This window comes from Mercenaria mercenaria, chromosome 1 (genome assembly GCF_021730395.1).
Source record: "Mercenaria mercenaria strain notata chromosome 1, MADL_Memer_1, whole genome shotgun sequence".
Lineage (NCBI taxonomy): Eukaryota > Metazoa > Mollusca > Bivalvia > Venerida > Veneridae > Mercenaria > Mercenaria mercenaria.
In genome coordinates this window covers 41,527,025-41,543,319 of record NC_069361.1, presented here as the reverse complement: position 1 = coordinate 41,543,319, position 16,295 = coordinate 41,527,025, and the positions used below count along the sequence as shown (strand labels likewise).

Below are 16,295 nucleotides of genomic sequence, written 5' to 3'. Positions count from 1 at the left end.
TGTGGTCTAGTGCAAGTGATAGTGGCAGGCCTTCAGCAATAGACAGCAAGGTGTAATATTTCGGAATTGTTAACCTCACCTACGGTTGCTTCTTTTTTATGTACACAATATTGAGTTCAGATGCTTCCATACAATGCAGAATTTTAACAACTGTATGGCGATAACCTTACTGAGTAAATCGATATATAAGGCATACACTTACAGCTTAAAACATTGGTTGTTGTGCAAGAACCGTACTGAAATGTACTAGTAATGACTTAACTACTCTAAAAGAAAGAAAATCTATTTGCAAAATTTAAGCAATAATTGAGCGTTTAATGAATTGACCAAATCGGATAGTTTTCGTTTCTTAGTCAATGCAAAACTTTTATATAATATTGAGATTAAGTTCGATTAACAAACGATCCGATCCTTTCCACAGTTTAGTAGATATTCAAAGTATAAAATATGCATAGAATAAGCAAACCTGCATTTGTTAGAAGGAAGTCTGACTTCCTCAAGTTCTCTGTTTCTATGTAGGATGTAAACCGTGTCATTAACATCACTTTTGATGAGGCCACTAGCTGTAACTGCATCTTTAATAACAACTTCAGATACAACTGCTGGCATTACATCTATGGTAACACCGTCAGAACAAACAGGCTTGCTGTTGCCGAGGGCATGGTTATATGCCATTATCGTCAGATAATATTTACCAGACTTTGGTGCTGTAAATTCGGCCCTGTTGTCGTATGTCCAATTCACCTAAATTTGAATGGTACTTCAACTTAGCTGCTAAGCCACTTATAAGTATTTCTTTTATTTTAAACTAAATTAATCGCACTATAATTGTAGTCGTTATTTGGTTGGTTAGAACCTGTGTGAGCCAAATACACCAATTATAACTCTACCAAGGTATATATTAAATTACAATATAAGCTATAAAACATAATAACAGACGATACCATAAACTCGTTTTTAATGTAACAAAACATACCTTCAAGTGTAACTCGTTTTCATTCAAACATCTTTCACTGAAACCATAAGAATAGAACCACACACCGCTTTCTTTATCGAAAAATCCATCCCAGTGTCCTGCTAGTTGAAGAGACTGTTGAAAGTCAACTTCTGGGTCTCCAGAAATTCCGTCATGGACAATACCTTTATGAGGCGGTGACGTGTCAATCGTGATCTACATTAGCAGGAAAATTCTGATTTATGTTAATTTCCGGTAACTTTTTAAATAACAGAATCATTATTTTGCATTTAGTTGGTCCATTTTCTCTGGTTCTAGTACATTGTATTAAAATTCAGAGCATATGAAAAGAAAATAACATATGGTATCATGCTGGAATCATGCATATCGGAAATAAATTATGTTCACTCAAATAATTCCGGTGCACAAGAATTCCAATACATCAAGTATGTGTAAAATCATTATGTATAATTGTAAATTCGCATACGGTTGAACACAACATGGCAAAAGTGTCAGCTTTGATGTTATTTGCCAAAACACATACATTACTGAATACATTCAGGCATGGCAAAATAAATAAAGGATATGCTAGGTAGATTATTATTCAAGTAAAAACATTTTCTGTTACCTTTTTATGTTGAACGGTCGTTAGTCCAGCAATGTTCCTGACAGTTACTTCTATAAAATAGTCATAATCATGTTCACCTATTTCCTTTCCAAATTTTAACCCACCATTACTGCCATTAGAGACTGGAGGTTTTATTTGGTAATGTTTATGAAAGCATCCATCATACGGTGAACAGTAGCAGTTTGGTCCTCTAGAATATTTTCCGTACTTCTGTTTACACTCATCTAATGTCTAATAAAAACAACACGTTCTTGCACAACATTAAAATATTTTACATTAAGTAACATCTACACATTTGTACTCAAGTAGTTAATTAAAATATGCTTCTATTGTTCAGGAAACTAGACATGAAAATTACCAAGTTCTATAATAATTGTCAAATTATGTCTTATTACACCCAGCTGACACTGTGCTAATGTATTCAAAGCAGGGCAGATATGTTAGACGTGTACAAATGTAAGTAAAGTTGATCGACAACGTCAACAGATATTTAATCTACTATTCGATTTACGAACATTTGATTAAAGAAAACTGAAAAAAGCAAACCTTCGTTTCGCCTTGTGGCGGTTCGTGTGACTGTCCATGAACGACCACATTCTTTGTAAAATTATCAAATATCTTCCATGACACCTCATGTATACCGCTGTGATAGTCAAATGCTTCCCATTCAATACTGTGAACAAAAGAGGTCCAGTTGTAGAGATTCTTATGTGTCCCAATATATATTGTATCTGCTGAAATCACATTTAACAAACAAGCCATGTTTCTAATCTTTAATTACACTACTTACAGAATACACAGAATGCATTCATCTGACAGAATAATGGCTTATTCGTGAAACGTAATGAAAACAGCAACATACCTATTATCGGATAAAGCGGAAATACATCAACCTTGACTACATGATTCTACAGTACCATAATAGTTACAACACAAGAAGGAAGTGACATTTAAGAAAGTTCTTCATATTATTAACTAAAAATATAAAACATATTACGTGAGTTCCTTCAATTCCAAAACACTGTGAACACTAATATTGACCAAATCTCCCTTTGTGAGCCACAAATTCTGTATCTTTGGAGGAGAGAGATCTATCATCACAGTTACACTGTCTTCAGCATGTTGTCCAACAGCATCAACTCCACGAATAAAGTAGGTAAGCCTCTTGCCATCAATGAAATCTTCATCATTGTATACCATTTTTTCAAGATGAAAATACTCCCCAGGAACCCGTGTGTAATTGGTATATTTAGAATGGTTGTTCAGTTCAACCGTACACGCAACTTCAAATCGTACAATTCCTAAGAAAGAAAAACAAAAACATTTTATAATATCAAACTAGCAGCAAAATGGATGGAAAAATCTAATTTTAATTAAATTAAAAATTAAAAAAAAAAAAAAAAAAAACACTTCTAAGGATACTGTCGAATTCTTCAAATCAGGAGATCGAGAACAGTCTAACTGGTAAAAAATGAGAAAACACCGGCATTCACATCTCACCACATTTAAATAACTAGATGCCCACGGGTAACATGACGAGCCCGCCAGGTGTCAAAAGGACTAACAGCACCAAGTTTTGACCTTTGACCTCTAAGTATGACCTTGACCTTTGAGGTAGGGGTCTTGGAGTTGCACGCGACACTCTGTCTCATTGAGGCAAACATTTATGCCAAATAAAAGAAGAGTGCTTTATGCCTGACAAAGTTGAGCCCGGAAAAGCTCTAAAATGACCTCTGACCCCACGCGTAACCTTGACCTTTGAGATAGGGACCCGGGGTTAGCGCACTCCACTCCGTCTCATAGAGGTAAATATTTACGCCAAAGAAACAAATGATTGCTCCATCCTTATCAAAAAATATGGCCTGGACAAGCTCTAAAATGACCTTTGACCCCTGTGACCTTGCCGTTTAATATAGGAACCTGGGGTGTGCACACGACAGTCCATCTCATTGAGTTAAACATTTATGCCAAATATATACAAGATTCCTCAATGCATGTTAAAGTTATGGGCCGGACAAGATCTGACATGACCTTTGACCTCCAACTGTGACCTTGGCCTTTGAGATAGGAATCCGTCTCATTGAGGTTAACATTCACGTCAAATATAAACAACACTGCTCCATGCATGTCAAAGTCATGGTCTGGACAAATCCGGACGGACGCACACACATACACTGAACAGCCATTTGGACAACTAAGTCTTCGCTTCAGCAAGCGGGCTCGACAAAAATGCTTATTATGTTATGTTATTTTGTACTACTAGGCTTTAATATGTAGCTACTATGAAATCAGTGTTTTGTAGACAAATGCAGTTTTAATCACCTTCAATATTATCAATGTTTTCAATTGTTCTACTAGATCTTCCATCACGATCATCAAGGTCTCTTCCGACGTCCTTACTTTCTCCAACCGCATTGAGCCAACCCCCTCTGCTATGCCTGTCATTACGGAATCTACCAGGCCAAACTATTTCAATAGTATCGCTGTGTTTATTGATCCAATTATTGTCTTGGGCTTGAACAATTTTACTCCTGTTACCGTATAGTCCAACCACTGATGCATTGTCAAACAGTATGATTCTTCTTGAAACTTTGAAGTTCCTTGCACGGTCGTACACAATTATATTCACTGAGTATGGTCCTGGTTCCTCTAGATCAAGTGTAAAAGATGACTGAAAAAAGAACCACATATACGTTTTGCCCCTACCTGTTGAATATCCTTTAACGCAAATCTTCAAATTAAATGGGAGCTATCACGTTAAAATTAAATGTTCCTTTAACAGCCAAACTTCAGAATTATATAATTTCTTGCGCATCCAATACATACAAAATGTTTTACAACTACATTTCAATGGTATTGCGGAAAGAGTGAACATCACTATAGTGCAAATGTAATACAAATGCAGAGCTATGTACATGTTCTCATAATCCTTAGATTAAAAATGCACGACACAAATCATGCATGAATGTACGCAGATAACCTCTATTATTGTTAAAGCAGGGTAGCACAATATCAAATTAAAGATAATTATACCAAACCCCAAGCGGTAAGTAAATAAGAATTAAATTTTGAAAATTGCAAAGACTACCCCGGCATGAATCGATTTTCCTATTTAATTTTGATATTGTCATAGTTACCATCGGCGTGTCGTCAAAAAATAATTGATGGTTTAAATGAGTCATTAACAATGAACTTCATAAATCATATCTAAATAACTTGAACAAGTTAAACTTTTTACTAAGATCTTGACAATAATTGTCTCTGGTACTTTCTCAATGAAATTTCCTTAAAATTATTGATGTGTTTGCTTTAACATACGTATTACATATTACACTTACTCGAGAGGAGCTGGCGTTCTTAGCAGGAAGCATATTTTTATTTGATAGAGGACTGTTTGCACCCTTTTTCTCCAAATAATAGATATTAAATACATATTCGTCAATTCCAGAATCCTCGTCTGTCCATCCGTCCCAGTACACGGTAACCTTCGGCTGAAAGAAAATGTTCTCATATCTAAATTGATAGGCAGTTAACAAATTGGTATGAGGACTAGATATGTCTGCTACAATGCATGATATACAACGTTATTTGTAGCATGTTTGATTCACAAAACTGTGCAATTCTTAGTTTCTTCAAATAACCTTAAAGAAATCGAAGTAATATCACAAATCGAAATAATTACCACTTTATTATTCCAAAACATGATAATAGCTTTGCATCAGTGTATAATGACATCTACATATACAATGTTATTTGGTCATCATATTTCCCTACGATTATGCCATTGTTTGATTTTTAAAGATTTTTTTGTAAATTAATTCAAATAGGTATTGTTTGCTCTTAGTTCAAAACATAGTCAGTCTGTCATAATAAATTTCTGCTAAGAGTTGTATTGATTCGCGCTTAATTCTTTACTCGTGCATTTAATGATTTTGTTTATATGCCTAAATCAGTTTTTAAGGTAATTTTAAGTCTCTGAAAATGACGAAATGAATCTGGATTACTCGGATTAAGCTTCTCTAAGAAAAATACGCATGGAATAAACCTTATTATGTTTAGAAATATGCGGCATGCCTGTAAATTATCAACTTTCTAATTTACACCAAATTGAACTAAATTAAAATATATAAAGAGCAACATCTGGTTTTTCGTCTACGTCTGAGGTAAAATATATTTGCAATAGTAGTACTTTATGTTAGAGAGACCTCAGTAAGGAAGTCCTTTGCTCTGAGTGCATCTTTCGTACAGTCATTACTCTGTTCAAAGCAGTGTATAGGTGGATAAACGTCAAATCCAATTTCGAGAGTTTCGGTTGTTACTATTCCATTTAGCAGATACTGCTTTTCAGGGTATGGCTTTGTGGCACTCCTGTCTTCGTAAAACACTTTGCCACCATTTTTTGCAGATACGCTAAATTTGATTCTGAAAAGTGGTACGAACAGGGTGTCATACTATATTTTTCTTATAAATTGACTTTAGAAAAAAGAATTACTAGTTTTTATTCACCTTCCCCCAAATCCAATCCCGCCACGTGTTATGTGTTTTTAACTTACACGTGCTTTAGATATAAATTAAGCTTAAACATCTTTACCTTTAAAGCAGCCTTTCAGGGCCTGCTGAAGTATCTTAAAACCAACCATTAAGATATATCTAGAAAGTAGTTACAACGACAAAAATGCGTGTAAGCTTTCAAGGTGGTGGAAGGGGATCAATTAAACTTTTTAGGTTATTATTCCACGTCTTGTTTGAAGTTAAAAACGCATAGCATACTCAAATTTTTGACAATCCAAATGGTTATATAGGTATGCTCCATTACGATGTTAATCAATATCCATAGAAAAAAAACAGAATTTGGAGGAGCTTGGGTTTTTTTTGTACACAACACTTTCTGTCAGTATTCATTTTGTTTCGATTTGGCAAAATACCTTAAACGGTTCTCAGCCCGGACAAGAAGAACTATTGATACAGACAATCAGAAGGACGGAAGGAAAGAAAGACAGACTGATTACTATAGGGCGTCCGCAAACAATATATCATCCTATGCAATCTTAAGTTATCAGCTTCAACGTTTTGTTTTATCATGTTTATAATGAAAACAAAAACAGGTAAAATATATAGAACTTTCTTTCGCATTACGTTAGAATAATTATGATGATTGCAATACCTACCTATCTCCGTGCTTGAAGTTTCCTTTAAATATTTTCTTCCATTCTAATATGCTATTTAGCTGTTTAAGGACAGAGTTGTCACAATTTTCTTTAAAGTTTGTACAACCTCCTTCAATGGTCCATTCACTTTTGTCCGTACCTGTATCAAAAACATAATTTGCATTTGATTTTATAAAATAATAAACTGCTGATTTGCGGTTTCACATAACGAATATATGTTAGTTTAGTTATCTTTCCAGATTCAAATGGACAATTTACTACAAGGACCATTCTAAAAACAATGATAATGGTGCTGGTATAGGGTACGCAGTCTGTGTACCGACTTAAAGTTTAGTTTATCCTTTCAAAGTATTCGCCCTTGACTTCCGCGCACTTCCTTAATGGAGAAATCAAAGAGGTGAACTTTTCATAGTAGTCTCCCCTTAGTGTGGTCTTAAGTCAATGAAAAGTGCTTTAATCGATAAATGTTTGCGTCCAGTCAGCATCTTTTTCAGACTAAGAAAGAAAAACAGTCATAAGGATTAAGATCTGGTGAATCAGCGGGATGACTGATTTGTACCATTTTTTTATCACCTCTCAGAAACGTTTGAACGATTGCACTTTTGTAAGTTGCAGCGTTGTCATCAGTCACCTATATACCGCGACGACTGGTCCTTGTACGCTTTTTTGTATTTTCGTTTAACAACTTTCAGTACTTTGTCTCTGTAAAACATTCCAGTGACTGACTTCCCCGACGGTGTAGGACTTTGTACAACAGTACCCCTTGAGTTAAAGAAGATGATGACAGGAATATAAAATCTTTCTGACACTGTGAGTTCTTTTTGCAATTACTGATCTGCGGTCAACTTTTGGCAGCCATTGAATGTTGTTAACGCGACGCTGTGGCTCCTGTTAGGAGCTGTGACATTTTGCGATAATCTAAATTTGAGAACATTTTAGCGTTTATGTAGCACATTTGACCATACCGGCCTTTTGCTTCTCGGTTAACATGTGAGACACCCACTGGCCACAAACCTTTCTTAAACCAAAGTGTTTGGTTAGAATCTCACGAGTTTTTTTCCCGTTGACATGCAACAAAGACGCTCTCTCGGATACCGTGTACGTGGCGTCTTCATCAATCAGACGTCTTACAGCAACTATATTATTTGATGCCACTGCTGTTTTGGGCCTGCCAGGACGAGCCCTGTCTTTAAGGACTGACTGACCATTTTCAAATTTTCGTACCAACCTGTAAACAGTTTTCTCTGATACTGCAGACTTCTCGAATACTGAGTGTCTGCCTTGCAGGTACTTCCAAAGAAGAATGTTCTTTAATGTACGCTCTAATTTTAGGTTTTTCTTGGCTTTTAATAGCTACATTTATTTTGCTTAGTGTATATGACTACACCTGATACAAAACTAAATATCTCCGAAACTGTACAATAGTTTTCAACTAAACTTTGCAGGATTATACAAGAGTTGCTCATGTATCATCCATGTAAAATATGAGTCTCTTGTCTGTCAATCTGCTACGGAAGCGCGCGATTGTCATTATTTTAAAATGGCCTCGTATTGCGCTCACACAAGCGCAAAATGTGCACCAACGATAGGAGTGAATTCAATTGCGCCGCCAACATCATATTAGATTTGAACTAAATCATGAAATATATTGAAGATATCCACTGCGCATCTTTCACTAAAATATATCATTTTTAGGTGACTATCTTTAAATGTAGAAAATTTCATCAAATGATTTTAACTTGACTAAATATATAACTTAACTGTATTTACAGAGCTATAGCTATATCCATAGAAAAGCAGTATTTAAGTAGCAGTATACATTTGTTTTGTGCTAAGCTATACATGTACTAGGTGTGTTCTATCTGACACAAATACGTACTAATTTTATGTTTACATAGATACCACGAAGTAATTATTCATATTATTTTCAAATATGAATTGGGTTTGATATATTGCGCTTACTCAAATATTGTTTGGGCGTAAACTTTATACCAAGGTGAGCAGAACCTTTGATATACGTATGATGATGTTCAGAAATAAAGAGCATGGTTTTAAAATATTTTAGAGTGTCTTGCTCACATTACATACTCTTGATTATTTTACAGCTCGGGTAGTTTCCTTTGGTGAAAACAGTTTTCTCTTTTGTGTAGTATGCGTGCAATTACATGTATTAAACGACAAATTGTCGATTCCTTCGTAGAAGAGAATTAACAGGAGATAATACTTTTCATTTTTTACAGGTCTCCAATATAACACTTGCTTAGTATTGCAGAAAGCAAATGCGAAGATCTTTTCACTAGTATACGTAAGTTGGCCAAATTTTGGGTCGCACACATCATTACAAGAAAAGTGTGTATAAATGTGCTAGGTCCATTCAAATATGGTCAACGTATATCAACAATATTATACAAACGTGATTTCGTTGAACCATGACAGTTTCAATGAGGTAAACGTAAAATAAAAAACATATAATTAGTGCACTTTTGCGCTGAGGGCGGGGTCGTTATGTAGAAAGTACTGCAGTTAGCACGACTTTAAAATTTTGCGGCCAACCTAACACTCGTCAGGAGCTAGGTGTTGCCCCTAATGGGATATGTATACGCCATTAATCGTACATGTATGTATATAGGTTATCAGATTTGTATCAAGAAATAAGAAATACTATCAATTCTAAGTATTAATTCACAAAAGAACGAGTGATTATATTACGATGCATAGCAAATGATTGTTTCGTTACATTATTTTTTACTTATGTATAGAGTAAATTTGAAAATAAGATTACGTAAATGTACTTTTGAGCACCCATTTATATGATGTCATTAATGATATGGCAAACCTGATACACAATTTTATGATTATACGGTATTATTGTAAAATAACGCAGTATGGACTAATGTGAATTATATTTTTTCCACGAGTAAGTGTGTACTGCATTCATTTAAGATTTACTCTTTACATGAATTTTGATTATAGAATTACCGTACTGCAACTGTAACGGTCCAATTAATCTATATCCGATTTCATTACAGTAACTGTTTATTTATCGAAATGAAATGATCATATATGATGGTGTCTAATTTCCCTTGAAATGTCGCGAGATTTGGCAGGAATAAGAAAAAGAAGAAAGAAAGAAAAAAACAGACTTAGTGTTGAGTTAAATAAGTTGTTAATCTAATATAAAGTTTTCTTACCCCTTGATAACGTGAGAACAACATTCATATCTTCTATCCCAATCACATAATGCGTTATATAATTTGGTTTCCCAGAGCTGTCAAAGTCGGGCTTATAGTTCGAAGCAGCCTTTAATGACATCTTTGACCAAATGGTAACTTTTGTCCAGAATGTTTCATTTCCTAGTGCTTTATCCGCTATAAATTTATGATTTGAAGAATCTATGAAGGTCAAGGACAAATCTTTAATCACAGGCATTTTTGCAGATGTAGCTGAAATTAAAAAGTGAAAGATTAATGTTAAGTATGTACATGCCATTACAGCGGATACTAGACAAGTGAAAATGTTATATGTATTTCTTGTTACGACAAGCTATGTCTCAGATCTCTGGATTTCTGAGCTTATGCAATAACTGAAATGTCTTGAATTAATATTATTTTACGGTCTATCCTGTACGTCATTTATTCATATATATTTACTTTATGCACTGCCTTGAACAATATGTCCTTCTTCTTTATTACTATTGACAATAGATCTTTGTCCTGCATTGCCTGGGGCCAGACCTGGGTTAAATTATTTTCAAAAGTAATTAATTAATAACAATAGAAATGCTTCAATTAAATTACAATTACAATTATAATTACTTTATACAGAAGTAATTAATTAATTACAATTATTCTAAGGAAAATATTAATTAATATTTTTATTCATTATTTGGCAATATATTCACAAATAGAATCATGATATTACTATCAAAGACATATTAATGATGCAGATTTATAATTCCTTATTGAATTTCGAAAACATGAACACTTCAAAGTTTACTGTCTATCAGTGAGCACTATTCACAGATTTATGATGCTGAAGCTTGTTTATAAGTCCTTAGTGCATTTCAAAAACATTAATGCTTCAAAGTTACTGCCTGTCAATTCAATGGCTTAATATTCATCAATGGTCTAGCAATAGTTTCAGTTTTATATCCAGTTTACATAAATACCTCTTTAGATGACCAGCAAGTGTGGAATTTATACCCCCAGGTGATAACAGTTACTGCACAATAACATGTATTTTTGCAATTATTATTGTTTTCAATTAATTGAAAAACTGTAATTAATTATAATTGATTAAATTATAATTGTAATTGGACTCAGGTCTGCCGGGGGATGATATGATCTTCTATTTACACTTCAGACTTTGACATGTTATGACTGCACAAATGGAACTCGAACTGAGACATAAAGTCATGGTAGTATGAAGTATATTTATCAAAAGCGGATCATAAAATAAAACTCTCAATTTGATTTTTTTTTTACAATAGTGTATTACTAGATCCTACGTATATCGTATTTGCATTCGGTCTTTGGTCTATGACTGGTACATTTCACTTTAGATCTATTAAAGCGTAATTATTACTACATATGTATTCTAACATCATAAAACACGTTCAAGCTTTATTTACCATAATAAGCAACTGCATAATTATGTTACCTCGGAGGTCTTATAGAAAGAATGTTATATGCATTTACTATGGGACAATTTACCATAGACCGTTAGTATGTATTAACTCAAGTTGAATGTACATGCACTTTCATTATCTTATTTTTCTAGGTCATAAGTGATTATGAAATCAATATATTTATTTGTAATTTGAAATTTCAAAAGATACCCATATAAATGAAACATCACTTTAAATATATGACAGCTGGGGTTTCACAACAGGGTCCAGTTGTGCAGGAGGAAATATATTGCCAGTGGAGATAAACACTTAACATATGGCTGATAACCGATAGTGGGCATATTTATAGCAGTGTAACCATTCGTTTTGTTAAATAATTAATATTACAAGTAACGTTTTTAGGCTTTTTATTTGCACTATAATATGGATTCTTTAAACAAAATTGATATGTTCCCAAGTTCATGACGAAGTCAACATTACCAGGCTAATTTCTACTTAACCAATGTTCAGTCAACGAGTTTCTGTAAGCCACAAAACCATACCTGTAGCACAATCTGATCCATCAAATCCAGTAGCGCATTTACAATCTTTGTCCAGAACCATGTCTCCAGTACATGTGCCGGGAAAACACCTAGACCCTTCTTTCCAAGAACACGCCCCTTAAAAACAGCTATTATAGCGTATTAAATAAAAACAGATTACGTATTATTTACTGTAAATCATACTTTTGACAGTTGCACACCAATAGATACACATTAAGTATTAAGAAACCCACCAAGTATCAATGAAGAAAAAAACTATTTTAAATTAATATTCAATAGCAAGTAAATCAGAGAGATTATATTATTTAAATCATCAATGATTTATTGGTTATTTAATGTAGTTTCTTACGCCATTTTTGAACAGGTTTTCCTCCGAAATTAAATAACGACCTGATAACCTAACGAATGTTGTTGAATTCTGTACCAGCACATTTTATTTAAAACGTCGACTACTTTTCCCGCCTAAAGCAGAACTGTAAATCGATTTCAGACGCATTGTCCTCTTTGAAACTGTATTAGAAAACAGACGCGTAGCCATTGGTTACCGCTCTTGGGTCCCTCTCATGACCTGTTGAATCCTTGACCGCTACCTTAGAGGTTTACATCGTAAGGTTATCGTGAAAACAAATGTCCTAAACTACGACAATGTATTAAAACTTACGTTGACATTTTCTATCGTCAGGTTTCCCTGTATAAATGTTGTACCCTGGTCTTTCTCTGATATATTCTCCGACACAGTATTCACATCTTGTGTTACTGCTTGATGAACATACAGGGAGGTTGCAGTTTGCTGGTCGTGGACAGGCTAGAGAATGGAAATGGTTTTACGTCTCTTTTGAGGTAACATCAACTATTTCAACAAAAACATAACAACGAATAATAAATAAGTGTAAAATAAGCGTTTGTTATGTATGTAAAACTGTAGATATACACCTCTTTTGCCCCTCATCGGTGTGAGTTCGAATCTCGCTTGGAGCGTAAAATTCTTCATGTGAGAGAGCCATCAAGTTGGCTTACGGAAGGTCGCTAGTTTTACCCAGATGCCCGCCCCGAAATAATGCCCAGAAGAGTACCTAGTGTCATCCAATACATACAAAAGCTGGAAAGGCGCCATATGACCTGTAATTGTGTCGGTGCGACGTTAAACCGAACAGAAACTTACAAATCTTTTAAATGAATATATGTTATATATGTTTACTTATATATGTTTACTTATGATAAATACGTACATGTTGCTTAGGAGCTGATAGATTTTTATAATGATGCTTGCATTTCATCAAAACTAATTCCAAATTCATTACCTTGGCAGAACCCATAATTATATGTTACAGGATAATATCCTTTATTACAGTTCATGCATATTGAAGGAGCGTAACATTCCCCTCCACTGTCTCTAACCACTGTTCCATCTTTATGTTTTACTCTCCCTATACCAGGCATGTTGCAAGCATATGTTGTGTATCCTCGACGGCAGCGCGCTGCAAAATGTATTCATTTGTATTCTGATTACATAGTGCGTTATCAGTATCAATAGGTTATCAAAATGCAAGTAAAATGCAAGTACAAGCATTTATTCATGCACCATAAAATGTAGGTCTTAGTTACACATTTTCTTGCTGAAAAATACATTTGGAAACAAGAATGACTAATTGTGTGATTTTGCTTTAGTTAACATAAGCTCTTTCTACAATGTAAGGTTACACTTCTAAAATTCTCAATAATGTGTAATTACGTTTCGATGTAACACAGAAATAAATTATCAAAGCAATATGCCCGCCTTTTATAATGATAATATAAAGAACTTATGATGTGACGTCCAAACGCAAGTTACGGCGTTGGAGTACTTAAATATTATTTATTCAATATAACATATTTAAAGTGACATACGCATTGAACATGTTAACATTGAACATCACAACATTTACGACTCCTAGAATACCTGAAAAATACAAATAAACTATTTTTTCTGATAGGAAATTTACGTTTCTCGTAAGAACTGATAAATTTATATATAAAATGTACTTGTCCAAAACAACTACAGTGCACTACAACGTAATGCCGAAGGAGGAAAATAATAAGAAATAGCTCTTATGTTCAGATCTTAACAACATCATTTTGCTTATAGGCTCTGGACAAATGTATACCTACATCAATGTTATTTTAAAATGCAGTCGCTATGAGAGCCGTCCGATAGCACTTGCCTGACAATTATTTTGTTTTCATTGATAACAAAATTAACCCTCCGATATTGACGGACTAATTTTTATATGAATTCCATTCCAACTTCTCTCTTTTTTTAACAATAATCGAAGTTCAGCTTATTGTTGCTTGACATTTAGTCTTTAATTGCAACGAAGCTTACTGATAAATATGCCTCAATACAGAACGGTACGGTATCGGCTTTTAAGTGCAAGTGACCTAGACGCCATTTTGTTTATAAACTGGTACTTACATAGAATTTTACCTCATTTTCGCGTTTGAAGGATTCATTGATTGTATTTTTGAATCTAAGGCATTTGTTGTGTTAGGATTTTCTCAAAAGAATATCAAATAGTTAAAACCACGTTCAAAACACGAAGTCTCCCATTACGCAACGCAGCATGCGGACGTGCACACGACTAGCACACGTTACTCGTACACATAGACACATGGACATAGCAAAGAAACGAGAATAAAGCAAACAATAAACAAACAAAGGGACCTTTTTGGAACGGTCAGTTGCAAAACCACCACTTTAACAGGTTTATTGTGCGCACCTATCCTCACTTTATCCTCAACCATATTCCAAAGTCACACGACAGTGTAAATAAAAGGTATATTAGCAAGGCGAATCCCTAACACACGCAGTGGTAACAGAATATATGTTATGTTAAACACCAAAAAATGCTGAAGTAAAGTTATATAAAAGGTAAACGTTAAGACATTGTCATGGCGGAAATGGAGTTTTATGTCATCAGAAAACAGTCATTTGTTGATTTATTTTAAGGCGTCGCTTTCGGCTGTTATTGTCCTAGCCGTAGCTTTTCTACTTGGTTTTTACACCAACCAATGATTTACACTACACAGAAGTCTAATTGTTTTAAAGGTTATTGTGAATGCCTTTTTAAAAAGTAATTAAGAACCCCTAATCCCATAACGCAGGGGTGGATTGAGTTTCTATTACAAAACAATCAAATATGAATATACTTTTAGCACCAGCGCGATTTGTTTATTTTTTAAATCAAGATAAGAAACCATGTTGCTCTCGCTTTTTCACATGTGTAGCATGATACACTGACTATTAACTTAATAACAATTCAATCAGGCTTTGTCGATACGGATAGAAGGGCGCAGCAAACATCGCCTTGTTATTATAACCTGTTTGTTAATACCAGATATGCAGAAATTAAGAAAACACCTTTGCATTTTTTTAAAGAAAGCCCAGTAGCATGAACCGTAGTGTTTTCAAACCATTTTGATCGAAAAATTCATATCAACAATCTTAGTTACTTTATCAAATCTTACACTTTTTTACAGCCCCACCATCCGAACCAGCCATCGCATGTCTCCGTTGATGTTGAGTAATACTTGTAACAAGGAGAAGCTGCGTAGCTGAAAGAGAGAATAAAGTTAAATCACAAGAGTACGGTGGTATGTTTAAGGACATGCAAATATATTTTTAGAATAAATTATGTCGTGCGCACGAAATCTTATCCCGAGCACACGACATCTTATCTCGAGCGCTCGACATCTTATCTCGTGCGCACGACATCTTATCTCGAGCACTTGACATCTTATCTCTTGCGCACGACATCTTATCTCGAGCGCACGACATCTTATTTCGAGCGCTCGACATTTTATCTATATATATTAAGGCCCTTTTGTTGGTATTCAGGTCATCAGTATGTCTGCCACCGTTTTTGCTTTAGTTTCGTTTATTCTTTTGTTTGCAGGGTATTAATTCAAATACATAAACTGAACAAAACGCCAGCAAAAATTTGGTGAAGACGCAAAGGAATATATTTAAGTCCTTGACAAAATAAAGATTTAATATGTAGGCTTCGCCCATATATCAAAAAATTTCCCCTTGTCTCCTTAATTCATGCATGTATTTTATAACTTTTCTGAAACTGTGCGATTTGATGCTATCAGTCGAACTGCGATTAATAGCTACTCTAACATGCAGTAAGCATAATTAATTATGTTCATTTAATTTTGAAGATAGGATGACCAATTATGTGCACTCCTCTCCCACATGATGTGATAAATCTGTACTTGTGGAAAGTTTAAATAACATTTAATCTAGTCTAATCATCTATTTGTCCGTATAGTATTACTAATTACCTAAATTTACACAAAAGGCCCTACTATATATAGGTAAGATGTCGATCGTTAG

At 34.4% G+C, this 16,295-nt stretch overlaps 1 protein-coding gene across 1 annotated transcript in view; it reads right to left on the bottom strand.

Annotated features, from left to right (window-relative positions):
- Nucleotides 1-13,360, bottom strand: part of LOC128556766 (uncharacterized) — a 44,673-nt gene extending 31,313 nt beyond the window's left edge. The window contains exons 1-13 of the mRNA XM_053542459.1: nt 13,222-13,360; nt 12,582-12,734; nt 11,921-12,037; nt 9,943-10,194; nt 6,752-6,890; nt 5,789-6,005; nt 4,922-5,074; nt 3,906-4,254; nt 2,581-2,884; nt 2,130-2,256; nt 1,584-1,814; nt 977-1,171; nt 467-744 (exon numbers count right to left, since the gene is read on the bottom strand). Of these exons, the coding sequence (XP_053398434.1) occupies nt 467-744; nt 977-1,171; nt 1,584-1,814; nt 2,130-2,256; nt 2,581-2,884; nt 3,906-4,254; nt 4,922-5,074; nt 5,789-6,005; nt 6,752-6,890; nt 9,943-10,194; nt 11,921-12,037; nt 12,582-12,734; nt 13,222-13,360 (2,654 nt within the window). The remainder of the gene's footprint in view (nt 1-466; nt 745-976; nt 1,172-1,583; nt 1,815-2,129; nt 2,257-2,580; nt 2,885-3,905; nt 4,255-4,921; nt 5,075-5,788; nt 6,006-6,751; nt 6,891-9,942; nt 10,195-11,920; nt 12,038-12,581; nt 12,735-13,221) is intronic.
- Between the last annotated feature and the right edge of the window lie 2,935 nt (nt 13,361-16,295).